This window comes from Dipteris shenzhenensis, chromosome 7, assembly GCF_047967505.1.
Source record: "Dipteris shenzhenensis isolate YYH24624 ecotype China chromosome 7, Dip_SZ_1.0, whole genome shotgun sequence".
Lineage (NCBI taxonomy): Eukaryota > Viridiplantae > Streptophyta > Polypodiopsida > Gleicheniales > Dipteridaceae > Dipteris > Dipteris shenzhenensis.
This window is the reverse complement of record NC_141602.1, coordinates 12,852,491-12,880,075: the sequence shown is the minus strand read 5'-3', so window position 1 is coordinate 12,880,075 and position 27,585 is coordinate 12,852,491. Positions and strand designations below refer to the sequence as shown.

The following is a 27,585-nucleotide window of genomic DNA, read 5'->3' as shown; positions in this document are numbered from 1 at the left end:
ATTTCCCTAGCTCTTGATCTTACAGGTTATACATATAAACTGTATCTGCAATGCACACTTTCAAATGGTTATGGCACTCAGACGGAATGTACCATATCAGCAAAACAGCGAGGAATATATATCTAAAGATCAATTCCTTGGCAGGGAATTGACCAAGGTGAAACATCAACGACCTGAGAAGAATTGAGACTATTCAAGACCAACTTGATATCTATTAAAAAACTTGATAATCTGTTGAAAGATGCACCCAGTTGAGGTAACTGGCAAAAAGCAGACACACATCATGTTTCAGACTCATCTGTTACAAGACCCTTCAAGATTTTTTCCTTTTCTGAACTTCAAAACTAGGTCATAGGCATCAAACAGAGGCTGAACCTTCTATTTCCTGAAATTTCTTCACAACAGATGACAGCAAAGACTTTGGCTGAAGCTCCTGCAACTCACATAACTCAAGCAGATGGTACTGGATTAGCCAGCATCCATGGGTGATTCTGTTGATGGTTCCGATAACCTCAATCGTTCAAGTAGCTTGTCAATCAGAGTACTGACCTCTCTATCTTGTCGATGTTCTTTTTGAATTTGTAAAAGGGTTTCTTTCTTCTGCTTGAGGCATGCAGGATGTGCCAAATGGGGCTGAAGAAAGGGATGAGTCAGAAGTTCTGGAATACGCAATCGTTCCTCGCGTTTCCAAGCGAGACACTTTTTCATAATATCAAGAAGATGAGGATTTGGCAATGGTGGAAAGTTTATTTTATGATTGGGATTACTTATTTCCTGTATTTTGGGCCACATCCTTGTGATGTGTGAGAAAGGTGTTGTTCCATAAACCATTTGATATAGAATGCACCCAAGCGACCAAATGTCAGATGAGCGGCCACATTTTATAACACGACCATGTTCATCTTTTTCATTCATTAGGAAGGCCTCTGGAGACATGTAATTGATGGTACCCACCTGCAAGAAGAGACAGCAAATTGTGACTTCTTGAGTTTCAACGACATTACAGATCTTTGTGTCCTAGTTTGATCCTAAAGATGAAGCTGAGCTCAAATGAAATGACTGCTAAATAATACAATAACGAATTCATCATTCCATAAGCAAAAAGTTGTCGATTCGGCTTCATGATTGTCCAGCACACCTGTGAATCTCTCTGGATGTTTGTTGTATCATTCTGAATAGCTTTAGCAATTCCGAAGTCAATCAGCTTAAGCACTCCCTTCACCAGAAGGAAATTTGCAGGCTTCAAATCTGAATGCACAATACGCTCCTCATGAATGGTATTAACTGCTTCCAGAATTTGCTGCATGCAAAAATAAGAGAAACAGCAAAACAAAACATAATCATAATGTTTAAAATTAGCGTTGTAATAATAAAAACCGTCCTTTACGCACCACACTATGAGACAGACTTCTTTAAAAACAAACAAACAAACAAATATTGAATTTATGTTCTTTTGTCTTCATATCTATGTCTCTCAACTTATTGACTCTAATGGAGTTTTGCAGGCAGATATTGATGCCGTCTTGTGTGTAGCTACAGAATTTTGTGCCTCCCTTCTTTCAACAGATCTTGACACATCTGCTAGAGATGATGCCATACCCAAAGTTGGCAGGGTATTCCAACATTAGTGAAGCCACACATGAGAGTCTCACTTTGATGCCCCTTTCACTAATCTGGAATTCAGAAATGCATGTCTTGCCCTTCACAAGGCAGATGCCCGGGTCCAAATGGGTTGATACCTTTATGGGAAATGATTGGAAACCTGATTCCCGAAGGGTGTTTGGGACTCTAGTAACATGCATGATTCACTTATAGAGGGCCTCATTGATCTTGATTCACTTACAGATGGTCTCATTGATCTTACCTGAAAGGGATGGGACATGATTGGAAAACCCATTCCTGTAGGGTGTTTGGGACTCTAGTAACATGCATGATTCACTTACAAAGGGTCTCATTGATCTTATCTTAAAGGGAGGTTGTAAAATTTTCATTTCCCAATGGAGACCCATCACTCTTATAGGAATCTTTTATAAGATTTTAGCCAAATCTGCAAAGGGCTATAAAGGAAGAAGGAGCTTTAAGTATTGGCTCAGACTATCGTTGGCTACAGGTGCTGCTCAAGAGGGATAAGGAAGAGGGGTAGATGAGAGCTTTCCCTGATACTGTCCAAAATGACTGCTGTCAATCCTACATAGCTCTCTAAAGGAATCAGAAAGGTCAACTCCAATCTCGATAAAATTTCAAAGGGTTTATCTCACCAATGTGACTCAAAACATCAACTGTAAAATTTCAAGTTACCCTCTGATATCTAATTTCCATGTAAAATCTTGTATCAACAAGCCCACCATGCCTTCTGTCCCCTCAACTCAGGCCCATCACAAATGTATTTAATAAATTCATAGTCTGTCAATATAACAAACTTGGATTCGTATAGATGAAGTTGCCAAGTATTAAATGTGTGAATAACCACATATAATTCCTTTTCCTAAGTATTCCACTCACCCTGACTATCACCTGGCTCTTTACTCACAAAAGCTACAAGTGAATGTAAAGCTGGGCGTATCGCACAATCACTAGCATCAGCCTCAACCACGAATGGTTGGCTAGGATGGCTAGGATCCGGTAAAGCCAATACAAGTGATTCTTTCACCTGAAGCTTGAGAGTATGAAAAGCCTCATCAACCTTTTCATTCCAAGAAATAGGACTCTTACAGTAAGAAATAATATATTAGATTCACACCAAGACCATTACAGCAAAAGCGGAAGAGCAGTCTCCATCTGAAGCCCACACAAAACCAAAAACAAAGGCTGAAAGATGATCCAGAACCACTCATAATCTTATTCAAGAGGTTGGGAGACAAAATTCAATCCCAAACCCTCACCATAGGTCATAGAAAAAGCAAAAAACCGAAACATCCCCATGCTTGGAATGGGGAAACCCATTTTTTAAGTTCAGCCATGTCTAGAAGAAGCTCAAAATAACATCAAAACGTGAAGCAAGCCTATGTTGCCAAGGGCAAAGAGCTTCAAGAGTGTTTATGTGAGGGAAGAAGCAGCATTGAGAACCTCATTTCAAGAAAAGGAAATGTTTAATCATCATTTTGAGCCAAAAAAGGTAACTAGAATACCATAGAAATTGTTTCCATTGTGGCGATGTTTGTCATTTCAAGAGAAGGGAAGGTATATAGCTTCATATCTAAGTTTGCAAATAGATGCTTCTTCAATTGTGCTATCAATACTGTCGTAATCAAATGATCACATGCAAATGAGTGCAATGTCTCCTCCCTAGATTTGTAATATAGAGAGTGAATTACAGTGGACTTTATTATCCCAAGTTCCCAAAGCATTTCGCAAGTTCACTGTCAATCAATGATGCAAATGACGCTTGTTTAAGTCCATAGAGACTTTTCTGCACTTCCATTTCATGTCCTTTCACCATGCAACCTTGCAATTGGTGCTTATATACCTGGTTATCGAAGTAACCATTCAAATCAAGCTAATACAAATCAAAGTAGCTTTCTGAGTCTGGACTGAATCCATCCTGGTTACATGCATATGTTCCTTCCTAACCTTTAACATACAATTGTGCGCTTCTTTTGCAATCAATTGGCTTTGTACTGTTCCGTAATCAAAATTGTATTATACTCACTCAAATGGAAGATCTTAGAGATGAAAGCTTCTACTGCAACAAAGCATGTACCCGAGCTTCAGAGACAAAACAATGGACGGAGGGCTTCTTAGAAAACATTTGACAGTGTGAGATATAACAATTACAATTTCCGACACTCCTCAATGGGTGTTTTATTGCACTCCAAGGAGATATTTGAAAATCTCTATCTTGGTGAAGATTTTTGCTATCTCCTGCTCAAATTTGCAAGAAAAAAGTATTTGGAACTAGGAACAGCGGCTGCAGCCTGCTCCCTGTCGAGCACCCTCTCTCCCTGCTCCTCTAGCTCCTCCCCTCTAGCAGCTCAGCCCTCTCTCACCTCTCTCCCTCCCTCAGAACCCGGCTTCAACTAGCTGCTCCATTTTGTCAAATCAGCTGCTGTAAATCAGGCCAGGAAATCACATAGCTGTGATTCCTTCGAATCACAACTTTCTGCTCCATTTCCGCATGTAGGTAATCAAGCTTCAACGTTAGGGCAAGATTCAGCTCCAAACCTGTGCCTCCCAGCTGCCCTCAAAGTCGCACCATTCTGCTTTAAATCTGCTTGCTACCTGCACAGATTTCAAAGCCAGGGGAAGCTGCAAGATTCAGCTCCACTACAATCCCTCAATCGTGCTTCTAGCAGCACGGTTCAGCTCAAAGATTGTGCCTCCTTCAACTTCAAATCATGCCTTCATCAGCTCCAATTTTCACGGCTAACTAGTGTAAGCCCAGCCCCTCTTCCTTCTTAGCATCTCCCTCTTCCCCCACTGCATTGTCCCCTTCTTCTCCCCCTCTTTCTAGCCTCTAGAAAGCTTTTGTGTTTGAGTTGGCCTCCCATCTTTGATTGTTAGATGGATCCCTATTCAAGCAATCCTTGACCGCTTCCACTAGCCGTGAAAATTTTATCCAAATGACGGACTGCTGCACCTCGAGGAGTGTGGAGATTGAAAGCTCCACTACTCTCTTTGCACGTGTCCATGGGTCCCACCCTTCTAGGTCACAGGCTAAGGGCTGGATGCTTGAAAATTTACCTTCAAACCTCATCCCCTGCCTTTTAGTATTTGTTTATTGGGACGAGGCTTTTTCTAGGTGGCTTTTGATTCTCCAAGCTCCACAAGTACATTTTCACAATTTGGTCTTTTGGCACTTGTTCCAAGAGGATATTTATTGCTCCTTTCACCTTGGGTTTTGATGCGGTAGAACCACGTGCAAATGAAGGTACTTCTCTTGTCTTGAACTCACACCAATTGGGGCTAGTGATATCCAAATTCTAGGCATGGCTAGTGATGTGCTCATGAGCCTGCTCAGGTCACGGCCAACAATTCCCCAGACCTACCCTTAGACAAGGCCATTGATGCAATTCCTTCATATTCCCTCCAACCCCTGGTAATATGTTTCCTTTGTCCAAGCAACCCTCTTCCACTTTAGCTCTTTAGTCTCCCATCATTCATCTGAGGCTCTTATCTCTTCTTCCTTGCAAACATGAATTTTAGGCACTCCGGCGCCATTTCTCACTCCCCTAGCTGACCTTGGAGAGATGGAGTTCATACCCTCTACTTTTGGTGACAAATCTTGATATTCCTATTGACAGGACATCCCCTTCCACAAGTGTGGGGGTTCTTTCCCTTGTGGATTTCCCTCCTCTCCATTACTCCAAGAGATCCTCTACACAGGAGGAAGTTGTTTTCACCACTAAGTCGGGTATGGTGTAACTTCCTCCCGCCGATGAGGATTGTTAGCTAGAACATACAAGGCCTTGGTGATGTGCCTCATCGCCACTATAGAATCAGCTTCATTAAGGTATTAGTACGGAAGCCATCGACATTCTTTTTATTCGAGAACACTAAGTGGGTGCCAGAGATTACTCAAGCGGGATCAGGCCCGAAAGGAGGGGAAGTGGGCAGTGGTACGAGACGGACGACTTCTTACAGGCCCCCGTAGGACACCTGTCCCCTCCCCTACATAGGGAAGCGGGCCTATGAGACTCAGATATCCGAGACCCTGTCCTGCACCATTTGGAACTGTAATGGTACCTTATGGTCAGAATTAGGGAACCTCTCGGAATCCTGTACAGGCCACGACATAGTCTTCTATACAGAGACACATCAGAGTCCAGAGCCCCATCTCCCAATAGTCAGCGGATATACATGGGAGTCTGCCTACAGAGATGAGACCAGGGGTACAGGAGGAGTTCGAGGTTCAGGTGGAGTTGCAGTCCTTTTCAAATCCACACTTCGGGGGATCATTTCAGTAGAGCAGAGAGATACACATTCCAGATTTCTTTGGATCCGGATATGACACATGGATAGCCAGGATCTGTTTGTCGCAGTTTGCTACTTCCCCCCGGAGACCTCCCACTTTGCCAGAGATATTCGAGGTGATGATGAGACATCCCCATTTGCTGCCCTTTATCAGTCCATCGTTGACTTTTCTAGCCGCGAAGAAGTCCTTCTAGTGGGGGACTTCAACGCGAGGACAAGGACCCGTCAGGTACCACTTCTTGATTTCAGAGATGATTCCACTCTACTGGTAGATGTTGACCTTGAGGAGGCAGGTATGCTACGGGTTTCGGCTGACAGGCGAGGTCCACTTTCATCCTATGGGCAGGTCCTATTAGACCTGGGCAGAATACATGATCTCATTATCTATAATGGTCTTGACACATGGTCCGCTTCAAGTGGTTTCACATGCTTTCCACATGGGGAGGGGCTTCAGTGTTGTTGATTACATCATGGGATCCCCTGTCTTCACATCTCGCATTACTGACTTCACTGTAGCACCTCTCCCCCCAGGGGCTGATCACACATACCTTTTCTTTCGCATCTCCACCTCCCTTCGCACAGCACCTTCCACCCCACTCAGGGCTTACTCCACCTACCACAATATACGCTTTGATCGGGATTACTCACCTTCTTACTCTAGCCGTCTGTACATACTTCTCGCTTATATTGACTTCATACCCCTTTTAGAGGATCGTGCTACCCTTGTCACCCGCTCACTACATGAGGCTGCCATTCACGCCTTTCCCCACACCACCCGCTCCACCCGCCCACCACCCCCTGGAACCGTACCCTGTAATAGTTGGTACGATGATGAGTGTAAGGCCTTACGCCGTCAACTCAGATTTGAAACCAAAAACAGTCTTCCGAGCGCACCAGATATGCTACGTGAATATTGTAGACTGGTACGAAGAAAGAAACTAGACTTCGTTCGTCGAAACGAGGAGGAGCTACTGAACATTTTGTTTAGTAACAACTCTAAGGACTTCTGGCAGAGATTTCTAGAAGGACGGTCCCCTCCGCCACTCACTGACACCCAGATCTGGTTTGATTATGCACGCATACTTTATGACATCCCAAATCAGCCAGTCCCTAGCCTCTCACACATGCCTCGTCCCACATCCTGCACCCTCTTCACTAGAGGAGGGGTAAAGGATGCTGTAATGAAACTTCATAATGGACGAGCGAAGGATCATGAGGGACTATGTACTGAGTTCATTGCATATGGGATTAACCTCCTAGCCCCGATCTTAGCAAAGCTTTTTAATGAAGCGGTTTGTTTGGGATTTCCACACACTTGGACCATTAACACTATCTCACCCATCCACAAGGCAGGGGATCCCATGAGCCCGGAGAACTACAGGACCATTATGATTGGACATGTCATGTCCAAGATTTATGCATCGGTACTTGACTCCGAGGTTAGCAGACTTGCAGAGTGTCGAGGACTCAGAGCAGCAGGACAGGCCGGATTCCGGCGTGATCATGGAACCATGGACCACATTCTGACGCTCAGATGTATCATCGAGGAGGCGAGATCACAGAAGCAGAGGGTTTATTGTTGCTTTGTGGATTTTCGCAAGGCATTTGACACAGTTCCGAGAGCCCGCCTCATACAGCGCCTACAGGACTTGGGTTATGACCAGGGGATCATTTGGGCTGTCATGGCACTTTACGAGAGAGTTTCTGGCAGAGTTCGGGTAGGATCCGGGTGGACAGACGAGATCATGAGTACCATCGGGGTTAAACAAGGATGTCATTTGTCGCCTACCTTGTTTGGCCTCTACATTGACGAGCTTGAGACAGTGATGCAGACACAAGGGGGTGTAGGTTGCTCTCTTGCAGGCACGTTGATCCAGATTTTGCTCTATGCAGATGACGTGGCTCTCTTGTCTTCCTCAGTAGAGGGGCTTCAGAGACACCTAGACGCGCTACAGTCCTTTTGTGAGTCTCATGATTTGAAGGTCAACCTGGGTAAAACCAAGGTCATGATCTTCAATACATCTCGAGCCATCATGCGTCAGGAGCAGTTTACATTTGCGGGGTCATCTGTTGAGATAGTTTCATGATACACTTATCTTGGGGATAGCATGTCAATGGCCTCCTCTATTTTTTGAGATGATATTTTGTATTGAGTATATATTTTGGAAATAACTATGCGCTTGTATGGAGAGCCCTCTTTGTAGGAAATGATGACAAGAACTTTGCGACCAAATTGATGATTGGATGACCCATGAAGCTTGGATGTGGGCCTTGGATCTTGCACTGGCACATGGAACTAATGGTGAACTAAGTAAAGATTGTGCGTTGTCAAAGGAACTCGTAGTGAAGGGAGTGGGCCACAAGGAAAGAAAAGAAAGGATGGCTCTCATTGGTGGATGAAAGGAGCCAATCGATGGCCAAGGATTTTTGCATGGAAAAGCAAGGGATGAAAAGTAAAGCACATGGAAAGCAATTACCACTTGGCCACCTATAAGTAGAGGTAGCCAGGCCAGTTCACAATCATCTACTTGCTCGTCTCATGAGGTAGAGGGCAGTTGATCAAAGATTTCATGAGCTTTGGGCTCATTTTCAGTTCTTGTTCAGGGCGCCATCTATTGTGGGAGGTGTCATGTGCACGGATTGGTATCTGACGTGTACTAGTTACACAGGACTAGCTCAGGTAGCCTGGGGAGGCTTAGAGCTAGGCAAGCTTGATTCTCGGGTTGAGTGGCAAGGGTACGGACTATTTATAGGTCTTCGCTATTTTTGGCGCTCGGGGCCCGAGTCTATAAAAGGGACCCAGGGGGTTCAGTTCTCAGTGTGCAGTTGGGAGCAAGTTTCGTTCCCAGAGGCTAGGTCTGATCCTGGATTGAGTCGCGGACACGCGCCTGCATCTTAGCGTAGCCCATGGCCCAGTGGCAGATCCACGGCTTCACAGCGCCACCTGGTGGTATGGGACACCAGGCTGGTTTGGATCTAATTGGGAGTTCGTGCCAGTAGCTCAGCTCGTGGCTCGAAGGGGACATCTCCTGATTCGGGATCACATCCCGTAGATGTCATGGTTGGGTGGTGAGCAACGTGGTGTGTGTTTGTTTTGCAGATCAGAGGTTTCAGGAGTGCGGGGATGTGTCAGTTGGTATCAGAGCCAGCTCCTGAGGTAGGAACTTCTGATGCGAGAATTTTTGACGAATTTTTCCTCCAGGTATGCCCTAAAATTCAAAATTTGCTGCTGCAAATTCTGCAGGGTTCCTGGGTTAGCAGGGGTGGGCAGGATGTAGGGAAAAGGTAGAAGAAAGGAGGGAGAGTTTCGAAATTCCTGAAGGGGGCTGAGAGAGAAGGATGTAGGAAGCAGAGAGAGAGCAGAGAAGAAAGAGGCGTAGTAACTGACGGGGCTGCAGGGAAGGCGGAGTTTGGACGCCAGGGCTGGTACGGAAATTCGGCCAGGGCAGGGAGAGGCGCGATGAGCAGGAACAGGGTGCAGCCAGCCTGCGATGAGGGGCCTCACGCACTCAAATCACATGCATGTATAACTTACCATGCATGTTGATGATGTGGCTCACCATCATGGGCAGGGCTCCAACCATCAGCCATAGCCTGCAAGGAGCCTTCACTGCGCCAGCCATCCGTACAGCGCCTGCGCCAACCATCCGTACAGAGCCTGCGCCATCCATCCGTACAGCACCTGCGCCAGCCATCCGTACAATGCCTGCGCCAGCCATCCGTACAACGCCTGCGCCAGGCATCCGTACCTGCATCATCAGTCGTCGTACGGCCTCCGTCAGCCACTGTACGGCCTGCGTCAGCCGCCGTACAGCCACGTCAGCAGTCCGTACGCTGCAGGATTCCGTATGCTGCATCCGGCAGCGGGTTCAGCCAGATTCCGGGATTCGTGTGCTTCCGGCTCGCCAGTTTCCAGCATCTCCTTCCGACAGCATCTCTTGGGACGGTATTCCTCTGCTCCATTCTCCTTTTCGCTTCGGTTCAGTCAGTTATTTCGCTCAGTTTATATTCAAATCAGATTTCATATGTCTGATTCTGCAAATCCCGAGTTCACCATGGGAGAGCAGGATTTGGATTACACTCCTGTGGGAGAGGAGGATCAGGGTCTTTATGATGACCTGATTACAAAAAAGGCCTTTAGTGAATTTACCACTGCTCTGGATGGAAAATTCGAGCAGGTTAATGCAAATCAAACGGGGTTGACACAGCAACTCCAAGGGATTTAGGCGACTCTCACTCTTCTGGCTAGCACGGTGCAGGTACTCACGCATGTGGATGCCATGGCTTCAGTGCTAGGCCCGAATATAACTCCAGACCCTTTTCCAGGAGATCAAAAGTCTCGAACAAAGGAGGTAGTTGACACTTGGTTACACAAGTGGAAGGTACACTTTCAGTTCCACCCATACCCAGATGAGAAGAAAATCCAGCTTGCAGCCGGTTTCATGTCAGGTAAAGCATTGCTATGGTGGAAGGAACTCCAGCCTAAGCCCGATACATGGACAGATTTCGAAGGAGTCTTCAGGAAGGAGTTCCTGAAGAAGGAGGATGATTATGATATCGTTGGCAAGCTTAAAGCCCTCGATATGTCAAAGTTAAACTTGTCCTTTGAAGTTTATCTTCAAAGATTTCGGGATCTGCAAACCAGGGCCACAAAGATAGATCCAGTGACCTTGTTAGGTTTCTTCGTGGATGGTTTGCCAGATTCATACAAGTTACAAATAAAGAACAACAAATGCACAACGCTGCAGGAGGCCATGAATTATGCGCGCATTTATGATGATACCATGGCCGGTGCCAAAGCAACTACAGTTTCCGACACGAGTGGAAAGAACAAACGTAAGTTCTTTCAGCCTACGACTGGTACTGGGGAGACGAAGTCTACGGACAATGCCTCCAAGAAAAACTTGACTCCAGCAAAGAATGGTAAAGCCCGTTTCCTTCGTACTGTGAGGCTCAAGAAAGAAGGACGATGCTTCTATTGCGAGGAGCGGGGCCACACCAAGAATGAGTGTCCAAAGCGCAAGAACCAAAAGTTGGTGCTTGGATCGAAGCTCCAGGCGGGTACAGGTACCAAAGCCAAGGGAGCGAACCAAGTCTCGATGACAGGTATTTATGTAAATGTCATTACCTGCCCACTTTCCTGTAATTGCACTTTCAATACTTCGTTGTTTGGTTCCCATGATCTTTTCCGAGTTTATGGAGAAGTTATGGACCAACAGGTTTACATTCTCTTTGATCCGGGCAGCTCTCATAACTTTGGGATCGCAAGGTTGAAGCGCTTCCCATCCGGATTCAAGACTACACAGGAGCTCTTACATGTTATGTTATGCATCTTGAGCATGTAGACTTGTTGATCAGAATAGAGTGGTTTAAAACCCACAATATTCAGATTGGATGGACGGAGCATACGCTTTCTTTTGTAGATAAGGACACCCAATTTTGTATTCAGTGTGATAAAATCCCCTCTTCTCAGGGGCCTATTGTATCTGCGATGCAGCTTCGGAATATATTAAACACTTCTCATTATGATGTCTATCAGTGTGTTTTGATTCCACTTTCTTCATTTGTTGTTTCAGTAATTAACAAGAATGAATTAAGTGTGTTTGAACACCGTGAATTGAGACTGTTGTTAGATAGTTTTAAAGATGTATTCCCTGCTCAACTGCCGGAAGGTTTACCTCCAGAACGGGCAGTAGATCATCGCATAGATTTAGTCCCAGGGGCTCAACCTATTAGTGTACCACCTTATAGGATGAGCCAGGTAGAGGAGGATGAGTTAGCTACCCAGCTACAGGATTACTTGAATATGGGCTATATCCGCCCAAGTAAATCACCTTGGGGTGCACCTATTCTCTTAAGAAAGAAGAAAGATTCTTCCTGGAGAACATTTGGGTCATAGTCGACCGTTTGACAAAAATGGCTAGATTCTTACCTACTAGAACAACTATTTCAGCTGTTCAGTTGGCTCACGAGTTTGTGGACCACTTGTTTAAGCTGTATGGTTTGCCATCTGACATAATCAGTGACAAGGACTCAAAGTTTACAAGTAACTTTTGGACACTTGTATTTGAGAAGTTAGAAACTACTCTAAGTATGAGTTCCTCGGATCATGCACTATCCGATGGCAGTACAGAGAAGGTCAACCAGTTGGTTGAAGACATGCTTTGGGCATATGTATCTAAGAGACAGTCTTCATGGGAAGATTATCTACCTATGATCGAATTTGCTTACAACAGTGCAAAGCATTCTAGTACTGGTTACAGCCCTTTTATGCTTATGTACGGGTTTCAACCTAAGTAACTAGTTATGGTTGGGTTAAAAGCAATTCAAAATGATGCTGCTAAGAACTTCTTGCAAGATATGCAAGAAATGTTGCAGTTTGCCAAGGAGTCTATTAGAAGTGCCCAAGATCGGGATAGATTTTATGCTAATAGACATCGTTCACCTAGAGAGTTCTCTGAAGGAACGATGGTATATTTGCGAATTCCGAAGGAATCCAAGAGCCTAAGTACTGGTTTGGTTCCGAAATTATCCCCCAGATACTGTGGTCCTTTCAAGGTCATTAAAAGAATTGGACCAGTTGCATATCGACTAGAATTGCCTCCAGATGTTAAAGTACATCCAGTCTTTCATGTCAGTAAACTGAAAGAAGTTTTGGGTGCAGATGATCAACTTGTTTCTCCTCACGAGATAATAGAAGTTACAGATTTAACTTTTATTCCACACGAGCCTGAGTGTATTCTTGAATTTCGTGACAGACAGATTCGCAATCGATCTATCACGGAATACAAGATAAAGTGGAAGGATCGTGTTGAGGAGGATGCAACATGGGAGACATTACAAAACCTCCAAAGAACATTTCTGGGTTTTTTAGCGAACTCAAGAGTGAGTTCTTAGAGGAGGGGGAGTATGTCATGTGCACGGATTGGTATCTGACGTGTGTACTAGCTCAGGTAGCTTGGGGAGGCTTAGAGCTAGGCAGGCTTGATTCTCGGGTTGAGTGGCAAGGGTACGGACTATTTATAGGTCTTCGCTATTTTTGGCGCTCGGGGCCCGAGTCTATAAAAGGGGCCCAGGGGGTTCAGTTCTCAGTGTGCAGTTGGGAGCAAGTTTCGTTCCCAGATGCTAGGTCTGATCCTGGATTGAGTCGCGGACGCACGCCTGCATCTTAGCGTAGCCCATGGCCCAGTGGCAGATCCAGGGCTTCACAACGCCACTTGGTGGTATGGGACACCAGGCTGGTTTGGATCTGATTGGGAGTTCGTGCCAGTAGCTCAGCTCGTGGCTCGGAGGGGACATCTCGTGATTCGGGATCACATCCCGTAGATGTCATGGTTGGGTGGTGAGCAACCTGCTCTGTTCTCATGTGGTGTGTGTTTGTTTTGCAGATCAGAGGTTTCAGGAGTGCGGGGATGTGTCAGGAGGTTTCATGAGCTTATGCTCATTCCAGAAGAGCTTTGGCTCAATTCAGTTTGTTTTGGTTCTAGTGATTAGTTGATTCAAGATCACATCTGGTGGTTCATGTTGAATGATCGTGAGTGACATTATCAACTGATCACCGGTGATTGAATTCAGTTTGCAGCTTGTTACCTGGATGGTGGGAGCGCCATCAATTCTAGGGACTTACATTTGGATTGTGGGAGGTTTTCGTGGGTTCACAGGTCAAGAGGCTGGCCAATTCTTGTTTAGAGTTTTTGCTCGTCGAAGGGAGGCCAAAAGCTTTGGATCGCTATAGTGCAGCTTGTGAGCACAGGGAGCTACAGGTTGTGATTCACAGGCTTTTGTCGCTCTAGGGCCGTCTACAATTCATGGAAAATCCTACTTGTTTGAGTGTTTCGTAGATGATTACAAGGGTGGTAGAATTTGTTTTAGAGACCTTTTCTTGCTTGAGGGTGGCTGGTTTTCAGTTTGGGAAGTTCTTGGCTCTGTCCACAGCAAAACATGGCTGGCCAACTGATTTTGTGAAGCTTTAGACTACTCGCCGCAGCCATTTCACCCTTCTTGAATCTTTTGGAAACTTCAAAAGCTGTGGATGAGCCATCAGTTGTAGAAGACGGCTGTTCTCAATTTGTTATTGCTTAGTCTTGGAAGTTCTGTAGGTGGCCGAATCTTAGTACGTGAGCAGCTTTTTGCTCATTTGAAGAGGTATAGGGTGGGAGACTTCAGTTCAAAGGCGAGTGCTCTTTGAGGAAAGACACAATATTGCAGAAGATTGTGGGCGCCTCCTTCGAGCATTATCTATAGTTCGGGGTGGCAAAGTTTGTGGGAAAGGCTATGTTCAACAGCAGTTGGTCGTGATTGTCCAAACGAAGCAGTTCCGTGTGGCTGCAGGCAGTTAACTTAGTGGGCACGGATATATAGAGAAGGTCGTGAAGCTTTTTACGCAACACCATCAGCCTCTCTTGCTCGTTCCAGAGGTTCTTGATTGTATGAGGGAGCTCGTGGATACTTACAACAGCATGTTGATATAGCAGCAGTCAACACAGCAATGGTTTTACGACTCTGAGAGAAGGGCTCCTAGTTGATGAAGGGGAGGAGACCAGGCAGGTAATTTTTGGTTGTGTCAGTGATCACAGTAGGTGGAGATTGAGGTCGCCAGCCCTTGCTTATGCCAGATGAGTTATGAGAGGTCGTTTTTAAAGTGTGGAGTTATTTAATTTGTCTGACAAGGTGTGGGTACGCCAAAAGCTAGGAGTCGTCGCTATTTTTGGCTCCAATCCAATTGATTGGAAAGGATCATGGCAATCTCGGTCTGCTAGTGAAGGTTGATAGCTGCATATAAATCAGTTACAAAGCTGATAGCTCTGCTCATAGGTGGTAGAAGGACATCACTAATTGTTTTGGCATTTGTTCGATGCATGGCAAGATATAAGGTTTCAAGGTCATGGAGTGAAATTGCAAGTACAAGTAAGGAGTGGTGGATTCAGCACAAGGTCCAAAGTTCCATTCAAAGCTCTTGACATCCAATCAGTCATATTGGAAGCAAAGTTCTTCTCTTTGATACTACAGGGGGTTCTACTTATGAGTCCATGATTTCTAGGAGGTTGTGATTTCTATATGCTTTCGTGATCTTTGTGTTTCCGATATTAGAATCTAGTGTTTTCTCAGTGTTTCCAGTTTACAGTGATTTGACTTTGTGTTGGGATTGCATTTCTTATCGGTGTGTTTGCAAACGTGACTATTGTCCCAGCTATAAAGGCATTTCCAGGTTGCTCTGCCAGTCTCATCATCGTCATCTTATTGACTCTCATGGAGTTTTGCAGACAGATCTTGATGCTGTCTTGTGTGTAGCTACAGATTTTGTGCCTCCCTTCTTTTAGTCGATCTTGACACACCTGCTAGAGATGATGCCATACATAGAGTTGGCAATGTATTCCAACTTTAGTAAAACCACACATGAGAGTCTCACTTAATGCACATTTCACCAATCTGGAATTCATAAATGCACTTCTTGCCCTTCACAAGGCAAATGCCTAGGTCCAAATGGGTTGACACCTTTATGGGACATGATTGGAAACCATTCCTGCAAAGTGTTCGGAGCTCTAGTAACATGCATGATTCACTTACAGAGGGTCTCATTGATCTTATCTTGAAGGGAGGTTGTAAAAATTTCATGGCAAGCATTATGAGGGATTTGTACCATCTAGGGCCATGAAGGCAGCCATGAATAAAGAACAACAAGGTTATTGATGAAGATGAAGTAGTCATACCTAAGCATATTCTTTATCATCCGAACAAGTGTACACGTGGAGGGCACTATGAGCGCAAGTATCTACTCAAGTTTTTAAATTATCCCAACACTGATGCAAAGTGGGTGCATCACCATTACTTGGCTGAATATCCTCTTCTCTTGCAACTTTATCAAGAGGCCTTGCAATTGAATATTTGTTGTCAAGTTGAGGACAACATAGGGAATATGACATATCTGCACATTTCTTTACTACATTTTTGGATCGTTATTATATATCATATTTTCATTTATTATGATCACATGTTTAATGACCACACATATGAGTTTTCTTTGTGTGACTTCTTGTGATAGGACATCACACCCGGCTGGTTATCTTCTACAAATGGCTATTCATAGTTCAAAGCTCTTACCATGGCTGATCACCATGTATGCTATCTTGAGTATAGCTTCTATCACCTTCAACATGACCACCACACCACATTATTTACAGTGCTAGCACATGACAGCTTACTGTGTCCGTGACTCCTTCAGCGTGTCTAAGTCACCTCCAGTGTGACTCCATCACCTTCAAAGTGATCTATCACCTTCAGTGTGATTTGTCATCTCAGTATGATTATTCGATCTTAAGTACGGTTTACTTTTGCTATCAATACGATCGTGTTTACACCTTCTACAATATGGTAATGGATCCATGATAGTCACATCTATGGACAGGATGCCGGAAGCCAGTGCATGAAGTGGACTTCACACCAGCGAAGTTACAAGTCATTTGACTATTTCCTACTAGATCTATTACTAAGCTATCAACATGCCGTACGAGAAGGATTTTCTCACAAGGGTTTTCTAACACTTGATAAATCGTCAATATCCATGGTTTATTCCTAACACCTTCAAACTAGCTTTGGGCGTGAGCCTTAGTGTGTTGGACGATGATGCTTAGATTAATGAGGGCAAATCAAGATCATGTAGTGTTTAATGAGGTGGATGTGCTCTTCAGAACCCCTAATGTTTGAGTGTTAGGTTTAGCACCTTGATCACTCACATGGGTATTACATAGACCATGTCGAGATCCTAGCAAGTTATAAACCTAGGAGTTGTCTAGGTCAAGTTATAAACCTAGCAAACCTAGGACATGTTTGTCCTAGGCCTAGTAATTTAATTAATTAAGTGCATGGGTGAACGGGTCATGGAGCAAATCTTTTAAGAGACCTAATCAAAGGATTAAAATAGTTCCTTAAAACCATTCTAACCTAGAATAACCAATCATATACTACAATTAAAAAGTAAGTTATTAGAAATCATTTCCAGCTTTTTTACAACTTTTTCAGCCTGCTTTTTGTGCTTTCTCAACTTTCTGTAGGTTTTTGCTTTCACCCTAGGTCTATAAGAAGTTTGAGATCAGTTCTAAGCAGTCCTAATTGCTCTCTCTTGCAAATTTGCACCCTCTCCCTACTACTCTCCTAGCAAATCCCTCTTCCTTGCTGTTCTCTTATCCTCTAGCATCTTCACTTCACTCTTCTACAGCTCCATGATCTCCTTTTGCTGTCCAACTTGACAATTTGCTAGAATTCTCCTTCAGCTTGCATTTTTATAACTCCCCACACTCAGGACAAGCTTCAAAAGATTGAAAGACAGGTTGGTGCCAATTCAATGATTTCATAGATCTTTTGCTGAGATTGGCAAGTATTCACGTGGTTTTTATCAGGGGCTACCAGTGGTTACTTTTTCTATAGTTTCCTACAGTTTTGTGTTGAGTTCTCCCGTTTTTCATTCATCGATAAGATCATTGTATATATGTTGGACTGGTTATTCATGTCCTAGGATTTCTAGGTTACCTCGAGTGCTGTCCAAGGGTCTGCATTAGTATTGTAATTGAAGCTGAGCGGGATTAGCCCAGGTAGAGGGTGTACCTCATTCACACCCCATTGGGCGCCGGACTCTTTTCCCTTCTCTTTTTTATCCTTTCTGTGAAATTTGAATGATACGTGTGTGAATGTTCATCGCAAAACAATGGCTGGTTTAAGTTCTAAGTTTATTAAGTAATTTAACTGGAAATTGTGCTTTTGCATAAGCACACTTTGACGACATGACTTGCACTCAATTGGGATGCACATTCCCTTTATGGATCTGTGATTGCCTCAGCATTGCCCCCACTCAGGCTATTTGTTGGAAGAGTCACCTCCCCATCTGTAAGCCCCCATAGGAGGAGAGCCCCAAGGGAGGTAGACTTAGGGTTATGGCTAGCACATGGGCAGCTTATTGGCTGTCATGTGGGTAGCAAACTCAGAGGGAAAAGAGAAGAGAGGGGGCTGCCACATGGGCAGCACACAAGCTGCCATGTGAGCAGCACACCTCAGGTCCTACTTGGCAAGGCGGAGTACCTTTGGAGGCCCCAGACAATATGGAACTGCCATGTGGCCATTTGGAGGACTGCAGCAACTGTACGGAGCACGAAAAGCTTCATATATATCCAAAAGAGAGGGGCTATTCTTGGGTTGCAGAAGACTCCAAAGGCAATCCAGTCCTGAGGGAAGGTGCTTTGGACATTGTCACTATTTCTAGACACAATCAATCAATGCTCTTTACTTCATCATTTGATTCTTCAAACAAAGAGAAATTTAAGTCAACAAGTCTCTTGTGTTCATTATCCAAGCAATATCGTACAATTAAGTCCTTACGTGCTTGGAGGGCCAGGGGCCGCCGAAAAGGGGGGGGGGCTCTATCTTGGCCCTTAGTCTTGTGTTCATTGTTCAAGCAATATTGTACAACTAAGTCCTCACTTTTGGAATAATTTTTGCTTGAATAATAAAGGATGGAGACAAGATGGGGGGGAGGGGGGAACGACGGGCGGGCTGGCTTTCTGCCGTAACTGTGTGCTCGTTATCCAAGCAATATTGTACAACTGAATCTCTACTTTTCTTAATCTCAAGTTTCAAGCAAGCAATACTTTTTGCATTTTAAAATTGAAATTTGAGCTCTCCATCTCCCTTTTTAAGAGACCATTGAGAGGTTTCATGTCTGGTTGGCAGTTTGTAGACCATATGGGTTTGTAGCTAGATCTGAAAGCGGGGGTCAGACCTGCCCCTCCTCTATATACAGTGTTACAAAAGACAACAGTGGTAAACACACAGCAGACTGATAGAATAGCTCAGGAGCTCACATAGTGGGGTTGGGGGTGGAATCACAAACTTCTTTACTTTGTGTGCTCATCAAACATGTGCAAGCTAGTAAATAGACAATGCTATATAACCAACAATATATTTCCATCCCAAGGAAACAATACAAAAGAGTCCAAAGTCCCACCAAATCGTGGTCCGGTGTCCTTACCAAAAGGATGTTGTCCTACTATCTCCGTAGCCCTTCTAGATTCTTGAGCTTGTGAGCTTCTCTCCAAGCTTCAGTAGACATTGAGTCCGTGCTTTGATCCCTGCTCCTTGCTTGCCCTTGAAGACAGCCAAAGATGCAGCCCTCTCTGGAACTATGTCTGCAGCTCCTCGCTCCCTTTAGACGTCCTGACTGTAGGCCCAAATACTGCTGCTGTGCTGCTCCAATCAGCTCCTGACGTGCTGCTGCAGTAAATGCTAAGCTTGGACAAAAGTGAAAGAGTTAGCTGACTGCAGGGCTAAGCAAAAGGGGCTGGCACTGGCTCACTGCAGTAGGCTTTTTACATGGTATAGGGCAAAGCATGGAAAGGCTGCATGTAACTGAATGTAGGGCAGAGCTAGAAAAGGCTGCATGTCTGCCAGACTATTTGCAGACATTACAGCAGAGTTTCTACAACTGCAAAATGGATGGCTATTGCAGCCTATAGCTTGGACAAAAGTGGAAGAGTTAGCTGAATTCAGGGCTAGGCAAAAGGGGCTGGCACTGGCTCACTGCAGTAGGCCTTTTACATGCTGTAGGGCAGAGCATGGAAAGGCTGCATGTAGCTGAATGTAGGGCAGAGTAAGGAATGCTGCATGTAGCTGAATGTAGTTGGCTGCTTTTGGTGCTCAAGAAGTAGGAGAGAGAAGGGTAGATGAGGGCTGCACGTTGCTCAAGAGATGGGTGCAAAAGGTGGCTCCACGGGGAAGGAGAGGGCACAAGCTTAGGTCTCCAAGGAATAGGGCAGTTCCAAAAGGTGGGGAGGTAAATCGCGAAGGAATGGTCTCCCCCTCCTTTTGTAGGCCATGGAGTGGGCTGTGTCTCCCCCCTCCCAAATCTAGAGGCATGGGCCCAAAGAAAGTGTGGATTCTAGATGTGCTCAATGTGGCAGGGTAAACTAGGTCTTGGGGGCTATGGCTGAAGGAAAGTTGCCTTTCCAACTGTGGAGGACAGTGGTAGATTCCCCTGAACAGTGGCGGCCTGCATGGAGACTGGGTCCATGGAGTGACAAGTGGTGCCATGTGCAATGAGTGGCCTTGCCAAATGTCCTCACTATATCTTGGCTGCCACGTGTCAAGGGACTACCACCTCAGCATGGCTGCCACTACCTTATCAACATGCTGATGTGGCGTACCTGTTAGAGGTCAACATCTCCTGATGTCACCTAGAGAGAGAGGGCCTTCTTGTGGGTGTGCCTGCCCAACTAGTGAGGCTAGGGTAGAGAGTGAGGGCCTGTGTTGAGGGTGTGCCCGCCCCCCGTGAGAGTAAGTGTGGTTTCCAGTGCCTCATGTGGTGCCACGTAGGCCACGGAGGTTCCCAGGTGGGGTGCAGGGTTGTGTGAGCAGGTGTGTCTCACCTTGCCGCCCTTAGGCGCCTCCTATGGGCCCTTTTTGTGGTGCCAGCAGCCACGTAGGCCACGGAGGTTCAGTACAGGGTTGTGTGAGCAGGTGTGTCTCACCTTGCTGCCCTTAGGCACCTCCTATGGGACCCCTTTTGTCGGCTAAAGAGCAGTGGGTGGGCCGACCTGCAGGTCGGCCACCCTGGCTGGATATAGCCCCTGTTTTTTTTTCTTTTTTTTTCTTTTTTTTTGGGGAAGGGGGGGGGGGGGGGGGGGGGGGGGGGGGGGGGTGCCCTCTCTTAGGGCCTGGACAGCCCTATATGGGAGGCTGTACCTAGGGCTGAGGGTCGGCCCTCATGAGCAGGCTGGTCGCCCTGCCCTTTGCTGGCTGACTAGGAGGCTGGGGCCTATATATAGCCCCCCCCCCCCACATGTGCTTTCATCACTTCATTGCCGTGCCGGGCAAAGAAGCAGAGCCAGCCCAGAGTAGCACTTGAGGAGCAGGGTAGTGGAGCAGTTCATCCACTCCCTTGTGCTCCCATTATTGTGCTTGTTGAGCTGTTTGTCTGAGCTCTCAAGCAGCCTGTTGGTACCGAGGTTTTCCCCCAGTTGTAGCAGGCTTTTCTCCAGAGATCTCTTGCAGTTCTCTTGTGCCTTTCTCTCCTTTCTCTCTTTCTTAGTGTGGTGTGTGTGTGAGGCGTGCTCTTTCTGTCTCTCTTCCGTTCATTTCCACTGCACTTCTCACATGGTATCAGAGCCACGGTTGGCTTGAGACCCGAGGAGCAGAGGGAGTGTTGAGCCAACACACAAAGAGGATTAGGGTGCTGTTCGGAGGTGTCTTTGAGGAGGCGCGTGTGCGACGAGTGGACTGTTCGGGTGTCCAGAAAAGGGTGACTTGGAAGGGTGTTTTCAGATCAGAGAGGAGGTGTTCCCAAGGGACGAATGGTGAGGTGTGAAGGTACATTGGGCTGTTAGCCCCTTCATCCTCTTCCCCAGCCCTCTCCTTTCTTTAACCCTCTATTCCCTTCTATCCCATCCACCTTCTCTATATATTCAGCTTCCTCTTCACTCTGACATGGCGACTTTGTCCGAGATGGGAGAGAACAAGACTAGAATTCCAGTGTTGCCCACGTTCCCGGTTAACCGGTGGTTGGATGGGCTCAATTACAGCGTCTGGCGGGTGATGATGGAGTCTGTTACAGTCATATGACCTCATCTTGATAGGTGTTGCCCGACCAGATCCCCTGGCGAAGGACCTTGGCATCCTGGAGCAAAAGGAGGCCGAGACCCTGTCTCAGCTCTGGGACCGTGTTAATGCCAAGGTAAGATCATTTATATTTCTTAACTGTACTCCTCGGGTGATTAATCACGTGAAGCACATGATAGTGGCCAAAAGTATATGGGAGCATTTGGCGTCCATGTATAATCGAACCTCTCCACATGAAGAGGGTTTCACTAGAGGTCCAAATGTGGTGGTTGGATCCCAAGAAGCCTCCATCAATGAGGGACTTCAGCAAGAGATCCTCCAGGCAGGGAAGCAAATTTCATCAGAGGACATGGCCATAACTCTTCTATCCCAGTTATCCTCTCAATACGGGGCCTTCTATTCATCCTTGATCACCAGTGGTAGGGTGAATGAGTTGACCTGGGAGGAAGTGGTCCCCATGGTGCTTGACCAAGAGGAGGGCTTCGTCAATCGTACTTATGACAATCAGCCTGAGGCTTTGACAGCTGATCAGAAGGGCATAGGTCTCCTAGTGTTCTGCTGCAGCTAGTGTCTGATGCTGCTAGAGATCTGGATGGGTCAACAGATCGCCACTGCAGGAATCCAAACACAGTTGATTGATCCTTGTGAGCTGTTATATGCCCGTTTTTCATTGGAGCATTTAAGTTCAATGATCTGGCAACAGTGTACCAGTTTGGACTTAGAGGGGACTTCAGAGGGGGCTATCTAGCCCTACGATACAGGTGCCCATGCACGGAAGCAGACCTTGCACCCGTGGCAGTATCAGTCGGCTTATTGTTCCAGGATACTCTGTTGGAGTCATGTACCAAGACCAGCAGTTGGATAGTAATGACCCAGTGTATCAGTACCAAACTAGAGGAGTGTTCCTAGCACGAGTGGACTGGGATCGACAGTTCCAAGTATCTAGTGATCGTGTTGGAGCGGTTCGTGCCATGAGGGGGCTTCTTCGACAGTACCTGTGGCAGCCTTCAGCAGTTGAGTATCACACGATGGATTCCTCTAGTTGTTCCAACGGCACACCCAGCTCCCTGACGTCTCTGTTCCATCCAAGAGCTGAGAGGGGGTGTTAGAGGTCAACATCTCCTGATGTCACCTAGAGAGAGAGGGCCTTGCACGGAGGTTCACAAGAGGGGTGCAAGGCTGTGTGAGCAGGTGTGTCTCACCTTGCTGCCCTTAGGTGCCTCCTATGGGCCCCTTTTGTGGGCTGTAGAGCCGTGGGTGGGCCAGCCTGCAAGTCATCCACCCTGGTTGGATATAGCCTTTGTTTGGGGGGGGTACCCTCTCTTAGGGCTTGGACAGCCCTATATAGGAGGTTGTAGGGGTCGGCCCTGCCCTTTGCTGGCCGACTAGGAGGTTGGGGGGCTATATATAGGGACCCCCCACATGTGTTTTCATAGCTTCATTGCGGTGCCTAGCAGAGGAGCAGAGCCAACCCAGAGTAGCACTTGAGGAGCAGGGTAGTGGAGCAGTTCATCCACTCTCTTGTGACTGTTGAGCTGTTTGTCTGAGCTCTCAAGCAGCCTGTTGGTTCCGAGGTTTTCCCCTAGTTGTAGCGAGGTTTTCTCAAGATCACAATTCTCCTATGCCTTTCTCTCCTCTCCTTCTAAGTGTGGTGTGTGTGTGAGGCATGCTTTTTCTCTCTTCCGTTCATTTCCACTACACTTCTCACAATACAATGTCAACATATTGCCACATCCGCATGGCTTCCATATCAACACGCCACATCAGTATGTACATATGTGCCACATCAGTAACTTATCACTTGTCATGCCATGTGTAACAAGGTAATTTTGATATATGCTTCAAGTGAGAGATAAAGGTTTTCAATCCCTCTATTTAGCAAATCATAAATATTTGATTAAGTAGACAATACCACTCAAATTACTAGTAGCTCCTCCCCACCATTGGAGCCTTATTTGGAGTGGTCACTGAGGTAACTTCTCTCCCTAGCTTGCCTACTTCAGCAACAGAGGCGATCAGCCCCTATATTTATCAAAACATAAATATTTGATTAGGTGGTCAATACCATTTTGATTAACACCCGCTCCTCTCCACCATTGGAGACTTAGTTGGGGTAGTCATTGAGGTACCTCCTCTCTCCTACTAATGAGAAGGGTGCCTAAAAGGACATTGATCCAATACTAATACCAACTCTAATCTAAGGTGTATGCAACCAAAGTGCACAATGATGATGGAAGGCTAAGCTAATTGAGCACAACTGGAGTTCAATGAGGTTATAAGATTGAGACTTGTACTTAAAGAGACTTGAATGCTTGCACTATGTTATTGCATGAAATTGACCTTCCTTGTGGATACATGCTTGCATTGCTTGCTCAAATGTGGGTAATGCTTCCTTGCCATGTGGTAGCATGCTCTTGCCTTCATACCTTCACTTATCTGTGCTCATTGCACCACTACTCCCAACATTATTGACACTGGTGGATGTGAGGGAGTCAGCAGGTCGGTGGACTGCTTTCACTCTTAAGGTATTGAGTTGAATTGTCAATAAATATTTGGTCAAAGGTTATAATGATAACATTCAACATTGGAGTCTTAAACATAAGGAGAGCAGACCACGAGCTGGGATCCTAGTTACACAGGAATATAGGCCTCATCTATGTTGGAAATCTTTGGCTATTATGACAGAAGCCTCAAAATTATGCTTGTCGATTTATTTGCCTATTTTGGCTCATAGATGACCATCTAAAACACAGCTTTGCGATCCTCATATGTTAGATGATGCTGACAATGGCATTAGGGACTGTTTTGGAAAGGTACTTCTAGTATCGAGAATAACAATTTGTTTGGTGGCTCAAGTGAAGTGGGAGGTTACACCTTAAGTTTGTCGTTGGAGAAGAGACTTCTTAGTGGAAGAGGTAGTTTGGCAACAGCTCATAGAAAAACTGCTCAGCAGATGATGCAAGCTGCCATTGAGTTGGGCAGTGCAACAGCTTGAAGGAAACTGGTCCAGTTTCGTTTTCCTTTTTTTCTGTATTATAGATTTTCCTCTCACTGGTCTATGAGTGTGCTGGAGAGAATGTCCTGTCTCAATGCACAGTTTAAGGTAGCCTTTCCAATATTTTATGTGTGGATTTAAGCCCCCTGAAACGCATTTATCCTAAAAAATAAAACAGTATAACCGTCCCCTTTTAGAAAAAAGAAAAAAGATGATCAGAAAGAAACGAGACTTCACTATTTTATGAGCTTGAAAATCCATGTATCTGTAGATCTGAATTCCACAATCGTAGTTCCTTTTACTCACCCGCCAGTAAAATCGTAGCCAAGTCTCATCCAATTCATTGCTGCCTGCAGTTCTTTCTTTCCATTTATCCGCGAGCATATGTGCCAAGTCGATTTCTCCATACTCAAGGACCATATAGATGTACACATCATCTCTGATGACATAGGAAGAGTCTACTCCATCACAAAATATTCTTTTATCTGTGACCTGCCAGACAGCAAACTTGATTCAATTGCCCACAGACAATAACGATTCAACCTTCCCAAGAGAAAAGAGGGCACTTGGCCATAATGCTCCTCAAGCTTTCCAAGAGAAAAGAGGGCACTTATAATTTGGCCGTAATGCTTCATGGTACCTCATGATCAATCAGTCGTATGATATAGGTTTTGCCACGCAGCTTGTTAAGATACTCAATTTCTTGATAAAACCCACGAGCAGTAGTATAGTCACGATTCTGTAGTTTGATGCGCTTGAGTGCATATATGGTGCAATCACGATCAATTACCTTATACACCTCACTGCTCCCACCACTTCCTATTTTTTTCAGCTTTTGATACCTTTTTCCATTCACCCAGACAAAGTTATCGTTTTCTCCCTGTTTCCTTTGCTGCAAAGTGACATCAACTCCATTGAGTACCTTTTTCTCTGGTAAATTATTCTGAGAATCCCCTGTCAGCTTAGAAACATGCCCTTCAGGAATTGGAACCTCTCCTTGAGAACCTTTGTCACACCCTGTTTTCAACTGTCCACCTTCCATCATAGCTGCTTTCAATGGAGACTGTCTTTTTTCCTCCAATAAGGAGCATGCCTGTGCCTTAGAAGATGCTGAAGGAACATGATTAACTTGGGACGACTTCAAAATCTGATTAGGGGAGCTAGGGGCAAGTTTATTGACAGGCAAGTCACTCTCTCCTATGAAATGTTGGGTTGTTGCAAGGGGTGCCGAAGCAGTCCTCACAGTAATGGAGCAGGCAGTACTGGATGTAGCTGGGACAAATGATGCAGGTAGCACATTGACGTTAGATGGTTGAGGGGACCTTGTTTGTCTGATTTGCTGCTCAGGAGAGCCTAAAACAGGACTTGGATCCGATACACCTGGCAATCGTTGCTTTTGACACAACTCACCTGTGGGCCCAGAAATGGAAAGTACACACCTCGCCTCCTCAACTGCTGGAGCTCTGGCATCTATTGGACTGTCTTTGGCATCTTGAAAAGGAGGTCCATGGACATGATCGTTTGCATGTAACATTTCTCCCTTCATCCCAGCAGAAGGTAGATGTAAATCCTCGTGGCAGTGGCCGTTAGATATTGCAAGAGAGCTCATGGAGCAAGACAACTCTCTGACAGATGCAGACACAACCTGGATTGCCTCAACACGAACTGCGCTTCCCCGCACACTTGGGAAACCGGATGGTATAGATGGTTTCAATCCGACCTCCATCTGCACTTCTGGAAAATTTTGTTGTCTTGGCTCAGAACCACAGTGTAATGCGGCAAGTTGTAGCGGTTGCGAAACATCCATCGAATTGCTCGTGTTTGATATATCATTATTGGCGTGTTGGATAGACGACGCTGTGCTGAACGATAAGGACTGCGCTGTGCTCATTTCGGCGACCTTCAAGGATGCTTTCGAGTCGATGCAGCCAATCTCTTGGAGAGTTCCCTTTGCCGGAAGATCATTGAAGACTTCTGCGCCCCAATTTCTCTCAGGTGCAAGCAAAGGAAACCGGCATGCGTCATCTGAAGGCGTCGAAATCCTTTGTTTTGAGAACCCTTCGATCTGTTTCACCAGAGCGGACCCAATTTTCCCGCTTGGGGGCGCGTTTTGCAGCTTGTTTGATACTTGCAGTCGCCGTTTCTCTCCAGAACTCCGGTCAAATGCCTGCTTCCTCGTGTCCCGTTTGCGGTAATCCTTGGCTGGATTAACGTTCTCCTTGTCCTGGATGCCAAAAACCTCCTTGGCCGATTCGATTATCTTCCTTTTACTCAAGTCAGGGGCAAGGTCGAGGTGGTCTCTTGAATTAGGGTTGGATCGGCCTTCCAACTGCTCCGAGGGAATCCATTCTCGCGCTCTCCTCTTTCTGGCGTCTCCAGAATCCACGGCAGAGACCCCGTCCTTCGCAAATGCGCTGTGGCTTCTGCCACGGGACCCGTTTGTACTTGGTGTTGGGGAACAAGGTTCCGAGATGATAGGCGAATCCTTTTTGCTGTACGAGTCGTCCGATGGAGTGCTGCTTTCATTCTGATCATCAGAAGGAACACGCAGAACTCGCCGAGGCAACAGCCCTGCAAAGGTGAGCATGCAATGCACCTCAACTACATGCCCTCTCTCTCTCTCTCTCTCTCTCTCTCTCTCTCTCTCCGCCAAGCTCTGTCCCGTTACAGCGCTCAATTTGTGAGAAGAAAAATCCGCAATCAACGAATCCACAGCAAGCTTTACCTGTAGGCAACACCCTGTTGCTGCGCTCAACGTTGAGCGAATTGAAGTCGATCTTGAACTTAGGCACGCCACTCATGAATCGCTCCGGCAAGAAGGGGGGGGGCTTGTGATGTGAAGCAGAGGCCATTTCTGCAACATTGTCAGGTGCAATAAGAATGAGGGAGGAGAGGGGGCGAGGGAAGAGGGGGGAGGGTAACTAAGGAGAAAAAAGTGAGGGAGAGGGGAGAGGCAAGAGGAGGGAGGGAGCCATCGCCATAGCCATAGGCATCGAGAGCTCTGAGAGAGACAAAGACGGAGAGATGGCGGGCACCTTCATTTGAAAGCTTTGAACTTTGTAGTTTAACGGCACACTGTT

At 45.9% G+C, this 27,585-nt stretch overlaps 1 protein-coding gene across 1 annotated transcript; it reads right to left on the bottom strand.

The window, feature by feature from the left end:
• LOC147899967 (uncharacterized) lies at nt 1–27,585 on the bottom strand. Its single transcript, XM_087377445.1, has 5 exons — nt 27,231–27,585; nt 25,146–27,076; nt 24,812–24,997; nt 1,139–1,300; nt 1–954 (listed from the first exon to the last, which is right to left on the bottom strand). The coding sequence occupies exons 1-5, from the start codon at nt 27,355–27,357 to the stop codon at nt 469–471; spliced, it is 2,892 nt and encodes a 963-aa protein (XP_087233571.1). The 5' UTR covers nt 27,358–27,585; the 3' UTR covers nt 1–468.